Source organism: Corvus moneduloides, chromosome 4 (genome assembly GCF_009650955.1).
Source record: "Corvus moneduloides isolate bCorMon1 chromosome 4, bCorMon1.pri, whole genome shotgun sequence".
Lineage (NCBI taxonomy): Eukaryota > Metazoa > Chordata > Aves > Passeriformes > Corvidae > Corvus > Corvus moneduloides.
Genome location: NC_045479.1, coordinates 11,255,575 through 11,275,852, shown reverse-complemented (window position 1 = coordinate 11,275,852; position 20,278 = coordinate 11,255,575). Strand labels below are relative to the sequence as shown.

General features: G+C 42.0%; 1 protein-coding gene across 1 annotated transcript in view; it reads right to left on the bottom strand.

The window, feature by feature from the left end:
- Positions 1-5,062: 5,062 nt before the first annotated feature.
- Positions 5,063-20,278, bottom strand: part of ANO2 (anoctamin 2) — a 149,155-nt gene continuing 133,939 nt past the window's right edge. The window contains exons 21-25 of the mRNA XM_032107542.1: positions 17,147-17,299; positions 16,985-17,037; positions 14,849-15,030; positions 8,332-8,437; positions 5,063-6,899 (exon numbers count right to left, since the gene is read on the bottom strand). Of these exons, the coding sequence (XP_031963433.1) occupies positions 6,618-6,899; positions 8,332-8,437; positions 14,849-15,030; positions 16,985-17,037; positions 17,147-17,299 (776 nt within the window). The 3' untranslated portion in view covers positions 5,063-6,617. The remainder of the gene's footprint in view (positions 6,900-8,331; positions 8,438-14,848; positions 15,031-16,984; positions 17,038-17,146; positions 17,300-20,278) is intronic.

Here is a 20,278-nt window from a genome sequence, read left to right as displayed (position 1 = left end):
TTAAAGCTCTTTTCCACCCTAAACAACTCCATGGCTCAATACCCACCTCCTCTTATGGAGTACCCTGGGTATGTGGCATTGCTTTCCTTTTGCTTTCTTGCTCCATCTACTGGAACCAGTTCTACATGTCATTGGAATGAACAAAACATATCAGGGGTATATTTATTTATTCTATTTAAGAAAAAAAAAGAAAAGAAAAAAAAAAAAAAAGAAACTCCTTAATCCAGTCTTTACAGTTGATTTATTTTAGTTTTATGGCTAAGTCCACATTTTGTAAACTAAATCTTGCCTTTTTTCAGGCTCTTAATCTGTCCTGGCATTAAGAATACTATTCTAGATCTAAATATCCTCATAGCGTTGTGTCCTTACTGACCTTCTGTGTTTCCAAACTCTTATGAAAATATGTTGCTGTATCTCAAAAGATTAGATGTAGCAACACAACAACAAGTAGTCAAAATCCTGTCCTAGCATCAACAGAGGATGTTTTGTTGAATTTAGTTGAGAGTTGTGCAAGTCATATATAGCCATCTTTTAAAAATAATGATCATTTGAAAAAAAGCTTTGTAACAGATGGAAGAGAAACTAAAAAACTAGATGCCAGAGGAAAGCTTAAACCACACCTGTAGGACTGAATATAAGATTATTGTCATGTTTGTTTGCCCCTTATTTAAAGTGGCTACTGGAAAAGCTCTGGGAAAATAATCCTCTTAAGACTTAGCTCATTAGGAGAGGGCTCTCTGATAAGTGCTGGGTAGAAAATATTAGAAGTTCTCTGTGTATCCGTTCAGCTAAAAACTCCACATCTTTTTGATTGGGTTTCTGCTGCCTTTTGTGCTTAAAATGCGTCAGAGAAATCAGGGGTCACTCCAGAAATGGACTTTACCTTGTGGGACAGATTCAGGTAGGGCTGTGATCTCTTCCTGTGATTTTCCTTTAAGCAGGGAACAGTTTCCTCCAGCAAAGAATGAGGCTGTGGACTGGAATACGACACTGGGAGGCTCTGACACACCAGCAAAAATTGTCCAGAGCCCCTCATTACCCCCACAGCTTCATGGACCTGCTTCCCTGCTCCCCCAGATCCACCGGCCTAACTAAATTCCTTCTGGTTTTAAAGGCACAACTTGCATTGTCTTTCCCAAAAGTGCATGGTTCAGTGGGAGGGCTGCAGTAGCCTTTCCAAGCTGCGGGATCACATTGCTTCCCTGTTATAATTGCATCCCTGAACATACCAAAGCAGAGGCTACAATGTGAGATAACAGGGAGCCTGTTACAAGGATTGGTATATGTGACATAAACTGCAAGGATTTAACCAGATGGTGCATCAGTATTCCTTATATATTTAAATTCAGGGATCATAGCTTTCAAAAGTGACTCAAGGTTGTGTCTGCCTTAAGTCCTTCCCACATGGAAGCACAGGGTGATAACTGTTCTGAAAACCAAGTTCACTAAAGCCAGCCCTAACACCAGGATGAAGGCAGACAAAATCAGCCAGTCGGTTTTGGAGGGTGATCCCATCTCTGGAAAATGCAGGGTCAAATCCCAAGCTGCTGGCTGTGCACATTTTCCACAGTGGGACTCACTGAAGGCCACAGCAGTGGAAGTTTGCTGGGGATGCACATTTTTCCACTGCTATCACAATTTCTCTACATAACTGGTTAAAAGCTGCACACAGAATTGCATAGAGGCAAAGAAAACTCTGCTCAAGGGGACACTGAAGCCAAAAGAAAGACTTCCATTGATTCCAGTGAGGTTTGGATCTGCCTTGCCTCAGGTGGCTGCATTAGAGACATATATAATCCTTTGATAGTAACCATTTTGCTCATTAAAGCTGTATCTGTGGAACCAGGCTTGGAAACACTGTGAGTAGAAGAGTTGTTGTTGGTGAGAGTCCTAAGAATCAGGAAAAGTAAAGCTGCAGGATTGTGTCAACAAACAACTGAAAATACACATAAATAAAAATATTTCATTAGATCATTATGCACGAACAAAGAGCATTATCAGTCTGTCTCAGGAGTTGTTATGGAATCTGGTTGATTTTAACAATTCCACTGGGGGTGGGAAAGAGGCAGCAAGGCACCCTGTTAATTAATGCAGCCATTAATAATTTAATAATCAATTAATAATTGAGTACATTTGCAGATGACGGGTAAAGGATGGGACCTGCAGAGAATATTCAGAGTTTTGGTAGTACTGAGGGATTTAGGACAGATGAAAACACATTTAGAAAACAACTCGTGCAGACCTTTCCTTGAAAATGGTGCGTGTGGTGCATACAGACTCTGTACTCATTTTGTGCTAAAAGTATTCTTCAGCCTCCGTTGTCTGTGGGCCTTTCAGATGAACCACGGACTGATGGCCCTTGCAAGGTAAGAGCTGGGAGTTCAGGTGTAAATCCTCCTCCTCTCTCTACCTTTGAGTGCAATTCTACTGTTGTATCTGAAATTTTGTGCTCCTGGACACACAAGACATCCTATCCAGTACAAGGTGTGCAAGAATTTACCTACAAAGAATAGCTCACAAAAAAACTGGTTTATATTTTCTTTTCAAAAGCAAAATAATTAGACCAGACAGGGAACAGAGAGACCATCTGTGGTTAATTAAAGGGTGAGACTGCAGACCAGCAACAGATGTTATATTGCTGTAGTCAGAGGAGTTTATTGCTAACAGTGGTGAATATTGTGCATGGTGAACTGGGTATTTCCAAGTAATGATTTAACAGGCAGACTTCCACAGAGGTCACACTTTTCTTCCTGGAAAAAGAAAGGGTTTGAGTGTCATGAATGTTGGAGTTGCAGGAGAGGTCTAGATAGCAAAGTTTTCTATATCCTGAGATGAGGACTGAAAAGCCAGTGAAACCCATCACAAAAAGAGGTATCTAGGGCTGATGATTAAAAAAGTGGGCAGGTCTGCATGAAGAAGACATGGCAGAAAAGGCCAACATTCCCACAGCTTCACTGAGTTCCGGAAAGCCCCCTTCAAAACTGGAGATAAGCAGAGTGAGAGGGTTCGTGTGGCTGCGTGGATCAGATGGACCCTCTAACTGATGGCATTTGAGCATGCAGTGACTCTGGAGCAGGAGCTCCTTCCAGCTGGGTCCATTTCTTCTCCTGAATAACTCCTGAAAGCTGTCTGAAACTGCCCTGCACCAACTGTCCCAGGGAGAAATTGTGGTAAGTGGAGCAGCAAACTCCATGGAGTTTCTGCTGGACAGAGGGTGAACTCACCTCACATTGCCTGACCTGACAGTTGGAGCTGGTAAGGCTTTATAAAAGCCATTCCATTTCTCTCTTTTGTTGTTTCCTTTTTGCACTGTTCTGATTAGATGTGCAGGCACAAATGTTCCCATTGATGAGGCTCCATGGATCCTAGAGTGTGGATCTGGAGGTTTGGGACTAGGTGTCGTACCCAGTGTGGTGTTAGCTACCCACACACAGAGACGCTAGTTTTCATTCGTTTGCCTGTTTAATTGGGGTTTCCATTTTATATCTGGAGTGGTCCAAAATGGCTATGAAATTCTGCACTAAATTTCTACACAATTCCTTCCCTGCTTACTTTTTCCCTTTTTCCTCTGCAGAGATTTTAGCTGGTTTTCATTGCTAAAGCAAGGAGTAACAATAGCCCACAGGTTTCATTACCTTTGTGCCTCTTCTTCCATCTCGATTCCCTTGGTCCCTATGGAGAGCTCTCCATGCACATCTCTTGGAACAGCCATTCCCTGCTTCTGAGACACAACTTGTGGCAAGGGGGAGATCTGTGGGTAGACTTACAATTATCCTGCTGATAAAAAGGGGGCAGATAAAGTCTGGCTTTGTCCGAAAACGATAAGCTGGAAACTGAGAATGACCGAATACCTGATCAGTGATCTACAATTACAGCAGCTGATGGGAAGCAGTGTCAGGAGAATCCAGAGGTTGCCATAGAAATGCAACAAAGGCTGCAATCCTCAGGGAGTGCACCTGAGTCAGGTACCGGACGTGCAGGGATCCTCAGTGAATGAAACTCTCAAGTTTAAGGGAAAAACGGCAAGCATATCAGAGATAAAGATAATTGAGCTGCCTGTCCTGTTTGCGGTTTCAGGGGAGATCCCATCTGGACATCAGCCGGGATTGCTGCCATGCCTCTTTCCCAGCCTTGTTTGGGTGAAATACATAAGCCTCAGGAGAACCTGCAGAGCATCAGTGTACATCTGCTGGCTTCTCTAGTTCCTTGTGCTAGGAAATCTAGAAAAACTTTATCATTTTTGGACTGTGGCAAGCATTTCAGTTGCTTGTTATGGAAATCCTGTGTAACAACAGCCTAATGCACTTGACTTTGGGATAACATTTTTCTGACTGCTTTGGAGTGACTCACAGTTTTTTAAAAGGTATTTCCTGGGTGGAGGGAGGGTGTAAAAAATGTACAAAATGGTTCTATTTTAAGGAAACCCTTAACTATGAATATCCTTCATCGAACAAGCCACTGGCAAGGAGGGTGCCATGCAACCTGCGTGCAATCTCTTTCTAAATCCATTTCTGCATGCCCTCCCACATTCTTGGAAAGAGGAGAGGAAGAATTATGACAATCAAGATTGATATTTCTACTGTTTAGAAACATATTTTCTCCCCATCAGAGGCTTTTTGGAGTGAAGAGAACTGATTGAATTTCAATAAACTAGAGTTGCAAAAAACAGAGATACTTCCAAAGCCCCAACAGTTTCAAATCCCCAGATTCACCAGCAGAGCATTCTCTTGGTGTAAAAGAGGGAATAGATGTTATTAATACTGACTGTCTTAGTACATTAGACCATGGAATCCCCAACAGGGCTTGCTGGCCTTTTGAAAGTAAAATGAGACAATTTGTTTCTGAGGAGATACCATTCTCTCATTTAAACGTTGATCTTAGAGGCTGGAAATCAAAGGTAATGTCTCAGCCCTGTCACAGATTTCCATGAGACAGCCAAAGTCTTAAAAAGCAAACAAATAAACAAACAAAAAAATCATTCAATCAACTAGCAAAATTAAAACAAAACAAAGCAAAACAGTGAGTTTTCACAGGGAAAAAGAGGAAAACATTTGGAGAGGACTGACTTTTTTTCAACAAAGTTAAACATTTGTAACTTTATTTAAGATGATGTTATCTTTTCAAATTTCATTACCATATAGAAGGGATAAATAACCCAAAAGTAAATTTTAAAAATGAAACTCCAAAATATTTTTTTTTTCATTTCAGCCCACTCTGAAACAGTTCTCCCATTTTGATTTGCCTTAGTTTGGGCACTGAATGAAAAAAAGAAATTATTTTCACATCTCCCATTATGTTACCAAAAGTTGTCACAGAGAAAAATCTTTTCATCTAAAACATTAATAAAAACTTAGGCTTCATAAATACATAAAATAAGATTATTATGTTAAAGAGCAATCCTGAATAGAATGCCTGAAACTGAAGTACTTCTTTTGGTTTGTATTTTTTATGGTTTTGACAGTATCGTTGAGAAGACGAAATTAGAACAAAACCTTTTATCCAGCCTCTGAATTTCAAGCTGGGTTAGAGGCAGAATCTACAGGAAAAGAAACAGATTTTTTTAAGGAAGTTTAATTTTCATTCATGACAGAATAAAGTTATTCCTTAAATGCTTGTAGGTGAAAGCTTGGTTAGTGACTATGTTTATCTTCCAATGAAATACAGTTCTGCAAAATATTTTACTTTACGGAAACTCACAACAGCAGCGATTTTTGTTACTTTACGTGCAGTGTACATGGAGATGCCATATGATTTACAGGGCTTGATTCCATTCTCACTCCTCAGCTTTGCACGGGTGGTTCAGTGGCGTGACTCCTCTTGACACTGGCTGAATTCCAAGTCTAAGCGAGAGGAGAATCAAACATGCGAGGTTTGGTTTTTGGTTTTTTGTTCAGGACAATGAATGCCAAGGAGCTTCCCTGGTTCTGGCAGCTTCAGCCATTCTAATGCACGTGTTGTGGCCTCCCTGCTCACCAGCACATGCATTCCAGCTCCTGCTAAGCAAAACACAATATATCCATAGATGCAAGTGCCCAGTGATTTAAATTCCTTCTGTTCCCACATCTCCCAGAGCCCTGCGTGCCCTCCAGAGGTGGCACTGTGTGGCAGTGTAGGTTAGGAAGGCACAAAGACTCCTTGAGGCTCCACGTTTGCAAACCCTCTGCTAGCAGCTACAGGTGATGAGCTGTGTGTATCTCTCCATGGTCAGTCCTTCTCCATGGTCAGTGCTTCCCAGGGTCAGTCCAAGCTGCCCAAAGATAGAGACTGCAGCAGGAGTGTCCCCATGCCCCACCAGCCATCTGCAGGAGGAGGGGTGGTTGCCAGGAGAACTCCTGCCAGGAGAATTCCTGCATGCCTCCCTAGCTTGCATGCATCATCACCACAAGAACCAGCTATAGCCACAATACAGCCCTTATCTGGCACTGATGAAATCTGGAAATGCTGCAGCCCAGAGACCAGTTAAATTGTAATGGAGACCCTCACATCTGGAGATTCTAAGGAAGCAAAAGAGCTTTCTTCTACTCCCTGTCCCTTGTCTCTCCCTCCCTTGCTCCAGGTTCAGAATCACATCACACAGTAAGCAGAGGTAAGCACAGGCTGTTCCCTTCCCCCCTGAGTCACACCACGGTGTGCTGTGAGCTGAAGGAGGTGAAGCTGCCCTTGGGGCTGCGGTGACACTGGGAGAAGCTGGCAGCCCTGGTCCTTTTGCTTTTGGTCCCACTCCTGTGTTTCCGCTTGTCGCGTGCGATAAAGCTTTCGATCAGCTTCAGCTTTTCGTGCTCTTCCTTCAGGAAGAAGTCAACAAGCAAAGTCTTCTCCTTTTTGATCTGTTCACTGATGTCCTTGGGGATGTCAGGGATTATCCAGTCAACCAGAACACTGAGGAACATCACCAAGTTCTGCAAGCACAGCAACAGATGGGAAGCAAGGGTGAAAAATACAAAATACTTGCACTGGAGCAAAACCAAACCTTTGTTATAGCTATGAGACAGATGTCAAACACATTTTGCTGGTGGTGTGTAGTAGTAAGCAGCTGAGTGAGGCTTTATTTCAAGAAGCAGCTCAGGTTTGTGCACAGCTACTCCTCAGTGTAGAGGCTGAATTAAACATGTGCTTCAGTTAGGTTTGAAATGGGAAAGGACTTGGAATCATGAAATAATTCATTGCCTTAGTAACTAAACCATCATTATTCTTTACAGGTATCCAAAGGTGCCCATTTCTCAACATCCAGTTCCTTGATAGTGAGTTCAGAATCCATTAATGTAAGGACATCCTTCAATGCTATCAAAAATCCTACAACACAAGACAAAGACACTCTTGTGTTTCCAGTGTGGCCTGAGCACACAGCAGACAACTTTCATGGCCATTCTGTCTTCAAATCCTTCTGTCTGCTGACAAGCAGGATTGTTTTTACACTACCACAGTGTGCAAGCCACAACCCCAAACCTCAGGTGTCAGGGTGATTACAGGTGATGCTCATACCATCGAGCAGGAAGCAGACTGGGCAAAACCTTCTGCTTGCTTGTGAAATCTATAGATAAGCGAAGCTTTGTATTGTCATGATAATGCTCTGAGAAGTGCTGTGTTGTGTAATGCCTTGAAATGTGTAAGAACAGTTTGCTGACAGGGCTGCTAGCATGAACTCTCTGTCCCCATCCGAGACAATGGCGCTAATTAACCAGGGAATGCTCTCTGGCAGAGCAGGCACAGGGTTTGAAGCCTAGCAGAACCAGTTGCTTTCAACTGCTTTGAAGCCAGTAGTGGAAAATTACTGAAGGCACAGCAAAGAAGCAGAAGAGGGCAATACAAACCAGGCAAGATTCATAGAAACACTTGGCAGGTGAGGACAAAAGAAAGGCAAATTTCAAAAAGAGGGATGGGCCCAATTTGGCTGTGGAAGTATCCCACATCGTGGAGGAGAGCAGAAGGAAGCCATTTGGAAGGCAAGCCATGACAGCAAATCCCTTGCTAATGAAATCTCCACACTGGGGACAATTTACTGTGCTCAATTCAAGAAAGTAGCAAAAATCCTTAGGGGATTTATTACTTCTGTTTGTTTCTTGCTTTGGGTAAAGAACAGCAGTTAACAAGCCTACACAGCTTTTATGTGCTTTTTAAAAGTGGTTCCTCTGAGAGTATAAAAATGACAGAGTCCACTTAAACATTCAGAGCCTGGAGTGTTTTGGGGATTACTGCTAGTGCCAAGGGCTAAGAGAAACTGTGGGTCTTGCCTTCCATGTCTATTGGACATGGGCTGCTTTGGAACATGCATTTGGATCCATTTATGATGATATTTCTGTGGCTGAAAGTGAAGCAACTCAGCAGCCTTACCTGAAACAGAATCACAAAAGCCAAGCGAGCAGATAAGACTGCCCAGAACTGCTTAGAAAACTCGTACTGGTGCGGGGACCAAGGTGGTTCTCTGTAGTCTTTGAACCTGGAGATGGAGACAGCTCGGTTATCACAGTTCCAGCAATTTCCTCCAGCACCAATAGCTGTGATTAACGTCATTTTCCAATCACGAAACCTAAAGAATTAAATCCTCCAGATGTTCCTACTTCAAGCCTTATTATGAAATACAGCTTCAGAATTAGAGCTGGACTACCTCCACTGAATTTAACTCAGTCTGGTTTTCACAGTTGTAACGTTGGAAATGTCAAGATTTTATAGGATTGACAAATGTCCCCTTTATTTTCTTAATGTAAATTGACATCAGTGTACAGGGAATAAAATGCTGAAATGAAAGCAAAGAGATAGTCCAAGGCATTTTCAGATTGAAGGAGATAAACCTGCATTCATGTCACCTAAACCTTGATTAATTCAGGGAATAATTCAGCCCACATAAAACATGACACACGCTTTGGTGATTCCTGTCTTTGCATTAACGAAAGGGGGAGCCATGGGAAAGGCACTTCCTAAATTAACTGTCTAGCCTTGGACAGGATAAAACAGAGCCTTAGTGGTTTGGTGTAAAGACTTGCTTTTAGTATTATCATCAATCATTTGGAAGTAAACAACAGGCTAATAAAAACCACAGATGCTCCTAAATTGGAAAGTTTTGCAAATAGCAGGAAACGCAGAAAGCAATAAGAAATGAAGACAGGAAACACAATGAGAATAATACAGGGAAATGGAAAATAATTAAAATTAAAACACTTGAAGGATCTTTGAAGACATAGTATTTGAAAGTGGAAATAGCCTGGAGCTTGCAGTGGCCAGCAAGCGAGCACACGTTTGAAATATGGCAGCAGGACAGTCTATGACTTGTGGGTGTATCAACAAAAGTCATGATGGTGCTGGGAGGGGAATTAGCCTTTCTCTGAACAGCCCAGGTAAATCCACACCTGGAATGCTGCATTCAGCCATTCAGCTGTGCAGATTCCAGAGGGGGGAAAAAAAGAAAGAGAGAAAAAAAAAAAAAAAAAGGAAACCAAAGAAAAATATAGCAACAAATTGAAGGCAGTTCAGGAGAACAGTACAAGGGCTGAGGAGACTGACTCACCAGGAAGATTAAAGAGCAGCACATGTATTGCTCCACTTTGGTAAGTAACAGCCACAGTTGGACATGATAACCATGCACAAATTGTGCCCTCAGGACTGAAAGGGATAATTTAGTGCTGTTCCCAGTGTTTGACTAGGAGTAATGGGATGAAATTAAGAAAGGGAAAATCTGTTTTGAATACCACAAAACCCGTCCTGACAGTAAGATTCATTAGACTGTGCAAAAGCCTCCGTTGGGGGATAATGGAGAAGGTTCATATATAAAATCTGTCAGCTTCAGTTTGCAGGTGCACTTGCCAAAATTACCTTCAGGTTCTACCCACATGGTTTTGCATGTTAAATCACAGGCTTGCCATCCACGCATCCCCTACATCCTGCCGCTCCCCACCCCCAAGAAACTGAGTCTGGAATGCTGGATGTGGTTCTATGCTGCAGCTTCTGGAGACAAAGGACACAAGGTGCAGCCCACAAGGAGGAGAAAACCACTTTAAATTGGGGGCTGTGTTAGTTGAGGGAAGAACTCCCTGGGCTGTGTTAGCCCCTGAATGGTTTTGCTTGGTGGTGCACGCGCAAGTCCTGACTTGGGATTCCTGTGCTGTTCCTGCACTGCCAGATCCCCCCTCTGGTCCCTTTCTGGACATTGCAGGCTCCCACATGTTGCTCAAATCTGTACAAGCGCTGCATCAAGAGACAAAGACAGTTCCCTTGAATTTAATCTGTTTGAACATCAAAGCCAAGGAAAACCACTGAGTTTCTTGTGGACTTTGCTGACCACTATAAATCAATCCCAGTCTTGAAACGGAGCCCGGGTTCACCTGAAAGGGTCACCAACTGTGGTGGGTTTTCCATTTAATGCATTCTGAGCTGCACAAACTATGTAAGTGTTGCAGGACATCAGACCCCATGGAAATTTCACCTGGCTCAGCTGGGAATCACACTGCTTGTGATGCCTGATCCTACACTCAACAGAACATGAGCAAATGATCCATGGTGAAGGAAAATGTTGCCAGAGCTACAGATGAGGTAGCTGGCCTCCTCCCCACCTCCCTTTTTAATTATTCTCTGGCACATCGGGCTCCAAAGGGCCTTTTCTAACCCCTGTATTCTACAGATAGTTTCTTTCCTACAAGGACCATCTTTTCAGCTCAAGAAGCATTTGGACAATACCCTCGGGTGTGATTTTTGGGGTGTTCTGTGCATGGCCAGGATTTGATGGTCCTTGTGGGTCCCTTCCCACTCAAGATATTCCACAACTCTATGATTCCCTCTCTTCTTCAATGCTTCACTCTTAAAATATTTGATTCAGCAGGTGTGGTAGTGTCATAGGTTAGCAAGCATAGTCCCGGAAGGGATGTCCTTGCTAAGGGGTGCTTACAGCTTCCTCTGTGACCTGATAGAACCTATCAGCTGGCCAGTTTGAATATGGACAATTCTTTAAGCCACTTAAAATTGTGACCGCCTCTGTGATCCACACTTAAGAATAGACAAACCCCCCACAGCTCTCTCTCTCTCTCTCTCGTTTCCGGCGCTGGGACAGGTGGCTGCGGGCCCCGTGTGGGGGCCAGTGGGACCAGCAGGCCCTGCTTGGGCCAGGCTGGGCCATGGCCATCCTGGAGCCAATGGACCTGTTCCAGCTGTGGAACCCTCCCCACTGCCTTGCCGTGGGCAGCCGGAGCGGCTCGGCTCTCCCCCCTCTCCACTGCAATACGAAAAATTCAACATTCCAGCTGCAAAGCTGCAAGGCCGAGGTGAGATTAACCCTTTTATTGCTGTGAAGAGCTCAACTCGTAAGCAAAAGTACCTGTGCTGAGATAGGCAGATGCTGACGCAGCTGTAATTTCATGAGAAGTTTGGACTGGGAGAGATGGACCAGATGAGGACTTTTGCTCCAAATGGGAAAGGAGAAACCTCAGTTCCTAGAGATGCTCCCAGAGATAGTCCTAACGATGAACATGAGGAAGACCCTTTGCTCCCAGGGAAGGAGAAGGGCCTCTGTTTTTTGTTTATGAACAGCTCAACCTTAAAATTGTACCCCAAAAACCTTCAAGAGTGGACCCTCGAAAGCAGTTGCGGGAAAAGCTGCAAGTCGGGGGAAAGGACTCACACGCAGGCAGAGAGACTCCTCTTCCTAAATGGACTGAACAATATTTGGAAGTGGGCGGCTGTCTCGTTGTGATAATGTTTTCATAGCATGAGCAAGAAGAGACTTCTCTTTCTAAATGGACTGAACAAGGTTGTTATGGAAGTGGTAAACAGACAACATCTTAAGGGTTGTCTTTTTACATTTGTCAGTGGGAGAAGGGAGGAAGGTGGGGGGAGGAGGAGAGTTCTGAAGGTGTGGTATAATTTTTTTTTCCTTCTTTTAGGTCTGTTAATAAACTTCTTTATATTCTTTCAAGTTTGGTGCCTGCTTTGCATTTCTCCTAATTCTTATCTCACAGAAGATAAACAGTAATGAGTATTTTAGACCAAACCACTACACTAAATTGGTGTTTCTGCCTGGTTACAAACCCAACCCGCTACAGGTAGGAACAGCAACCAACCAGTGCTGCAAAGACTATTGTGTTTACAAAATAGCAAGCAACTGGAATTCCACTGAAAAAGGACAAGAATTTGAAGTAGTCAACATGGTTGAAGAACATAGCACAGAAAAATTCTGAGGGAGAATAGAAAAGCAGAAAAGGGGGAAGAGAGGCTGGGTGGAGACAACCTCACAATACTTGGACAAACATGAACAGAAGCCAGAGCTAAGAGAAAGACGCTATAGTATTTCAGAAGGGTATTGTGTGGGGGGAAAAAAAAAAACTGGTTAAAAAAGCAAATCAAACTGTGTATGTAGGTGGAACTGCAAATCAGTCCAAATAAGCTAATCTGTTTAATTTCCTTCTTCAGCTGGTCTTTCAGAAGAAATTGGAGAAAACATCCACAATCACAGAACCAGAAGTGCAGGAGTATGTAAAAATTAGGGAAAAATATTAGCATCCAGCATTGATCATTAGGAGTAGATGAGATGAGTCCCATGACATTAAGAAAATATATTCAAAGACATTTTATAAATTTGCTGAATGTTGGAGCAGACCCATGTTAAAGGAAAAGTCCCTTTAATGACTCCATATCTGCTGCTTCTTTCTTTTCAGTGTGACCAGCAGGTTTTTATGTCCTCCATTATCATACAAGACTACAAGGACTAAAAGGGACAAACCAATAAAAATATCCATATCTTAGCAAGATTTGCTTTTAATTTGCCTTCAGCTACACAAATGCCATTTCCTCCCCCCACAAAAAGTAAAATTACAACTACTACTGTGCGTCAGAACGGCGTTACAGCAACATTTATTTGGAAGTAGTGCCAAAGAGTTCACAGCACTGGAGAAAATGCTGCTCTAAATATTTGAAGAATGTATTCTGTATGTTGAGTGGCAGAGTTGTTTCTGGCTTGTTAAGGTTATTTTAAAGATACCTTAATCTCTGGCAGTGCCCGTAAGGAGCAAAACGCAGCCTCATTGCAACCACATTTATCTCCAGAGGTCACAGAAATCTAAGAATAAGAGAGGTCAGCTTGTTCCCAACGCATTTGCCAGAAACAGAAATACAGATTTTATTTCCAGCTTGAGGGGCAGTGTTTGGTTGCCTGTCTCTTGGGACACAAGTTAGAGACCCCATACTTTATCACAGTGATAGTCCTGTCCAAAGCTGAGATTTTGATAAGATTCAAATGAGGCAGATCATAATGAGAAACAGTGTTTGTGGATGCTGGCATCTTTTCCCAATTGTTTCCTGATAATAGAAGAGAAATGCTCCCATAGTTTTGTCTCACTCGGGCTAACACACGGTCAAACACTAATCTTTTTCTTCTTCTCAGTCTCTTAGATGATATCATCAGGCAGGGACCACTTTTATACCCAGTGTAGATTATTCCCTCCTCCCTGTATTTGGGGTCTCTTGAGTATTTGGCTGTATATGGCCATACTAACATGAGGAGTGCCTTTCACCCTGGTTGTCAATGCACACATTTCCAAACACACCAGCACTCAGACACCATGAACAGAGGCCAGTGGCTGACACAAGGTAAAGAGCAGCATAGTGAAAGTAGCAAAGTCACAGTGAAGTGGATCAAGATGCTTGTTGAAGGAAAACACGGGCTAATTTAGGGATAAAAAATTTAAAAGTTCTAGGAATTGAGGGTGGAAAAGCCTTTCACAGACTTACAAATCTGTTAGAAAGTCCAGAGATGCTGCATACTCTCACAGGGAATATTTTGCTAACAAACAACTCCTGGCAGCAGAAATGGGGAATAGCAGAGCTCACATGCTGATAAGGTGCTTGAAAGTTAGGAGTCCACTCATCTATCCTGTGCTGTAGTCAAGGTGAGAGGGTAGGTACCCCGCAAAGGCAATCCCAACAGCAGAGGGACAGATTTCTCTCCCTGTTTACCCTGCTTCCAGTGAAGAAACTGGGATTTTTGTGGGTTATAGTTGGGCAAGGTGTATACCCTGCTTAAAATCAGTGTGAAATATATTGCACATCAAAGCAAGGGAGGGAAAACCACTCTAAATTAAGGCTCTCCTTAAATAAATGGAAGAGGAACTTTTATAAAGATTTTGTGCCATTGCAGAGACCAAGAACAGGGTGATTTCAAGGCAGTCAAAAAGGAAGGTGAGACAGGCTGTTGAATATAGCACTGGCCCAAAGAAGCTCAGTTTTGAACAGCCTGGGGTTGTAATGCCTTAAACCAGCTCTTTGAATTTCTGCATATTATTATAAAAATACAAAGTTATTTTGAAAGCTGGAGCCACATTAGTGATTTCTCATGCAAACTGGAATTACCCCATCTGTATCTGGTATTTGGGACATATTTTAAAGGAAGTTGAGCCTTGTTTCCCCAGTCTGAAAAGATGAATCTGAAATATAAGACACGTAGAGAGCAACTGGTGAAGGTTTTAAGACGGGCATAATATATTGAAAACTCAGATCTCAGTGAGTAAGGAATGAATTTAATAAAGAAAAAGAAAGTCTGGCTCTAATTACTGGGTGCCCATTTAAAAAAATCATTATTTTTAGTGAAAGCTATGTCTTTCAATAAAGAAAGTTTTTGTTTGCTTTTTTTTTTATCAAGTCTGTCTAAATTGTTTATTTTGCCTTTTAATGCCCTGAAAAAACTGTTTTAAAGACCTTGTAACACAGTGAGAATACTATAAAAGCTGCACTTTCAAAATCACCTTTTCAAAGGCACATGAATATTGCTGAATATGTGGCCATATAACTGAATTTTATCAATTCCCACTTTTAAAAATGACATTAAGAGCCAAGGAAATTCCCTTGACTGTGCCAGCTGTCCTCACTTTACCTGCAGAAGGAAACCTCCTGTGCAAACAGGGAGTTTTCTGGCTGTGTCCCAGCCTTGAGCTGACTGACATTGAAGTATGAGAGGGTGTGATTGATGAAGCCATGCATGGTTCCATTCTGGCTGTATGCATATTGATACATAAGGCGTGGGATGAAATCGGAGGTGACAGCGATGACAAAAGCCTGAGGGATGGAAAAACAAAACAAACAACCAAATAACAGCATTGTGAATCTGTGTCTCCAGGTTAATTAATTCAGGGGAAAATTTTCATGTTCAGGTGAATTTAGAGTGGTGATGAAGGGAGAGTTATATGCCCAGAATTGGTACAGAATACTTGCACACAAATGCACAGTGACCTGCTCTGTCTCTCTTGGTGAAGGCTGAGTTAAGGAAGTAGCAAAAGCAATTAATGGACTGTCCATTTCTCCAATTAGTTTCATCTCTGGAGCCATATGGAGGTTTATCACTAGTTTTAAAAAAACCCACAACAAGACCTAATAGCCAGTTGGGCTATAATTAGGGCTATATTTTGGTGTAGTTACACCAAACCTGTTGAGTGTAAAGGTCCATTTTCTGCTCTGCATCAGGATTCACACATCTCACATGAGGGGATCTCATGCTGGTATTAAACTCTTACAAGACTGGTGTCCCATAAGACTGGTGTAATTGTGGAGGCAGTCAGTCACAGAAGTCTCTAGATCATCTCAACAAGAATCCCTTTGATTTCTCCTCTGGACTCATTCCTGTTGGAGCAGGTCCAGAGGAGCCTGTGAAGATGATCAGAGGGATGGAGCCCCTGTGCTGTGGAGACAGGCCGAGAGAATTGGGATTGTTCAGCCTGGAAAAGAGAAGGATTTGGGAGGAGACCTTAGAGACTCTTCCAGTGCCTGAAGAGATTTCAAGAGGCCTGGAGAGGGGCTTCTTACAGGGGCCTGGAGTGACAGGACAAGGGGCACTGGCTTCAAACTTACAGAGAGCAGGTTTAGATGGGATATTAGGAAAAAATTCTTCCCTGTGAGGGTGGTGAGGCCCTGGCACAGGTTGCCCAGAGCAGCTGTGGCTGCCCCATCCCTGGCAGTGTTCCAGGCCAGGTTGGATGGGGCTCTGAGGAAGCTGGGATAGTGGAAGGTGTCCCTGCCCATGGCAGGGGGATGGAATGAGATGGGCTTTAAGGTCCCATCCAACCCCAAACATTCTGTGATCCTATGACAATTGAAAACTACATTTTGCTAAATAACAATTTCCTGTATCAATATTATCCAGATGGAGAAGGAGAATTGGGCATTCAGTATTTTTTTTTTTCGAATGGGTATGTACATATTTACATTTCTTTCAAGAAAGGTGTCTAACTGATACTTTAATGGAATCCCCAGGAAATAAATATTTCCAGAGTTTGATTGACACAGGAAATAATCAAGGATCATAAATCTGCAAAGTGTATTCAGATAAAAACAAGAGACTGCAGAGTTTTTCTCCTCCAGCACAGCTCAGTGCTGGACAGCTGAAATCTGTGTCTGACAGTGAGATTATGGGGATGTGCGGGGTCCCACAGATTTCCTACCTTAAATCCTGGAAACTGGAGAGCCGTAAGTGAACAATGCTCCGCCCAAGTGAAACAACACTGCTCCTCTGGAGGCATTAGAGTGCTGTGCTGTTGTGCTGGGAGCTATTTTATCAAAGAAATTGCATACCACCTCTCCACAAGTTCTCCCTTCAGTAGTGAAAATCATCTGCCTTTCTAAATGGCTTTGATATCTTTAAAATTTATGGTATTAGTCCATGATCTTAAAGGTCTTTTCCAACCTAAGTGATTCTATGAATTAATGACCTGTAGGTTAAAAACCCACTAGTAACTCTTAGGATTAAACTCCTAGGGCATGAGATTTTTTTTATCTTAAAGCATATACAGGAAAATTTTACTTAGGGAGTACATACAGAAGAATAAACATAATATATCTGAATTCTGATGTATTTGAGAAATTGAGAAAATTAGACTTTGCTTTTAAATTATGTTGAAGGGACAATAAACTATAAACAATTATAAACAATAAATTATAATTTTTTTTTAAATGACATTGAAGGAACAGTATAAACTCCCAAGACCATGGTTAGAAACTGGTGTAACCAAACACTTACATTAATGATCACTGAAAGCTTTCCAATACCACTTAAAATGTTATACCAAATACCTGTAAGTGAAAAAAAAAAAGAACTTATTAATGGGTTCATTATAAATTTTCTTCTTTTTTGATTGTATTTTTGGTCTTATCTTCGCTGCAATGCTCTTTCATTACTCACCTATATCTTTTGCTCTCACTGTGTCTGGCCTCCTCAGCTCAGTAACAAATTTTTTTGCATCGAGACGGACCTCGATGATGTTGTTCAGAAGAGCAAAGAGAGGGGCCAGAGGGAAGGAGGCAACAAAGAGTGTGACAAAGCCAAACTGGATAACTGGAAAAAAAAAAAAAAAAAAAAAAAGCAATGTTTTGTGACAGCTTCTGAAGGGAGCAGCTGAGAGTAAATTGTTGATGAGCTTTATGCGTTACCAACCCCATAAAATTCCACTTCCCAGTTTGGTCCCAGGAATAAATATCCCAGAGTAGGGCCATGAAGAGACAAAGGTTTGTCACTATGCTCTATGAATGTTTCCAATAGCTTCAAGTTGCTAGTACAAGCACAAGCCAAAGGAAATAATAAATTTAATAAAGGCCAAAGGGTTCAGGGTCTATTCTTCTGCATTTATACATAATTAACTGATTAGTCCATGCTGTTTCTTTCCTGTCCTTTTCCCTGTAAGGAAGATGATACACAATCAAGCAATAGAAGAAAATCTACAAGGTGCCACAAGTTCTTCCCAGCTTCCTTTAAAAAACTTGGTGGCAGCCTGTGAAAAGCAGGAACAGAAGCATCTTTGTGGATGCAGGAGCTGGTGGTGGTGTGCAGCACTTTCATCCCTCCTTTTGTCACTGACATCCTCCAAGTTTAGAAGTGTTCCTCTTTAAATCTTTACAAAGGTGAATTTTGCATATATATATATAAATAATAAATCTGACTGTGATCTACATCTCAGAGTAGAAAAAATATTAGCATAGAAAAGGTGTTGGTGTGTATGAGGCCATAGATACTGTGGCTTCTTTCTTGGCAAGCCCCTGTATAAGTTCTCTCTCCACTGAGGGAGGAATTGCACTTTTTTTGTGACAATAGCACATTATTCTGTGTACATAGCACAGTATTATACTTTAAAATCATTTCCTTCAGTGCTGTTGTCACAACCTACAGCTCACCCTTGAAACAGTTTTGCCCAGGACCTTCTCTCACATACACCTTTTTTTGTGTACAGGTTGCAAGTCCTCTGACATTTCCCCTTTCTCATCTCAGGGACAGTATATTTGCATAAGAAAGTAAAATCTCTGTATATCAATTATATGGCCTTCAGAGTTTCATTCTCATTGTTTTGCTCTGAGATACAGTGTATACACTAAGATGGAGCTTTTTCAAAGCATACAAATATCTGATCCTTAAAATCATGCTTTTCTGACTATTTTACTTTCAGAGTCAGGAAAAGGAATTAACAAGGAAATAAAACCAGATGTTAAAGTAATGTCCCCCAAAAACTGTGAAATGCTTAGAAAACTACATAGCCCCAAAATATGCCTTATTTGGTTTTAAGTGAATTTAGCAGGAATACAGCTGGGAGGATTCTGTAAAAAAAAAAAAAAAGAAAAAGAAAAATTTAAAAAGTATTTGCAGTACTTTAAGAATAAACACACAAGCATTTGCTTTGATGTTGTTTGTAGCCCCTTTATTCATTGCCCTGGAAAATGCAGTTTAATTTTTTTTCAAGTTCATGAAAAAATGTTCAAGGTTCTGGATAATTGTGTAAATACATCTTCATAGAAAACTCTGTGCCAGAAGTGTTTGTGTGGCCATCTTGAAATCTCTTCAACCTTCTGAATTCCTTCTTATGAAAGTGTAAATGATGCAAAAAGCAGGCAAAAAAAGTAATCCCAAAGCCAAACACAGAATTTAGATGGTCTTGTGTAACAATCTAGCAAACAATCATTAAATGGGGAAGTCTTTGAACAGCCTCAGCAATTCACAGGTATTTGTTGAGTGTGTTCAGTGTTTCTAGAAACAAACCTGAATAGATTACAAAGAGAAGAATCTCTGTCCAGATCCCAGAAGGAATCTTGTCTCAGCATCCTGGAGTTCTGTGGATGCCTGTCTGGTCACTCTGGAAATATTTACAACACTTTTAGGAAGCTCACACTGTTCCATCAAGGACTGTTGACACCAAAACTTCCTTTTTTTGGCTGGAAAACTTGATGGCAACCCTTAAATACCGTTTTTACGTTCACATTTACGCCACAAGGTCTCCACACAGAGCTCTTTACGTGTTCATGTACAGGGAAAAGGCTAAAGAGACCCGTGCCAGGAGCCAGACCTCTGGCCATCCAGCCTGTTCCATAGTTTCCTACTCCCCTGGTAGACCATCCTGGAGAAAAGAGAGATAAACATTCCCCGGGCTCATGGCCCAAGCTGGGAAATAAAGTGATGGAAGGCTGGGTATAGTGGAAAGTCAAGGACATGCAAAACATCTTCTCCTGAGGTATCCAAGCAGGACCCTGGATGTGCTGCCACTGACACAGAACCTACTTCTGATGAGGGAAAAAGCCCAAACCACACACTCTCGGTGCCTTGACTGTCTGAGCTGAGCAGGAAAGAGGCCAAGAGCTCAGAGCCAGCCCTTGAGTTTCTCAACACCTGATGTCACATCTGCAACAACTCATCCAGCCTCAGGCCCCGACACAAAAACTCTGAAGGACAAACAGCATCAAAAGAAGTGTCTCAGGTCACAGCCCTTCTCAGAAGTCCACTCTTCACAGAAGCTGGGCAGGGCCTGAGCAGAACCCGAGCCCAACAACAACACACTCTGTGCCTCTAAGTCTGGCCTCCGAGTTACGAACAAGAACACAAATCAAAGCTTTTAAATTATGGATCTGCAGGGTGGTGGCTGCTGTTCTTGCGTAAAGGAAACAGAATCAGTCCCCAGAACAGAACCTTCCATGGTGTGGATCACTTAGAGTCTACAAGATTTACACACTGAGCAGCATGAGTAACCCAAGTATCTTTTACCTCAAATCTTCATCTAAGACAAGGTACTTATTTATGATTCTGTTCCCTTTTTTTCTTTCTTCTTTATCAATAGCATCTGTCATAGGATCATGTGTTTTGGGAAGTAAACAGTAGAGAAATCCCTTCTATGCTAAGGAACTTGCCAAATCCTAAGAAGAAACTTTTCAATATACAGCCAGGCCTGGCTGAAAAACCAAGGAAAAGGTGTAATATATAACTCTTCCACAATAAATGTATGCAACAAGTCTACACTCAATCACCAATGGTATTTTCAAAGCCATCCTCATTATAGAG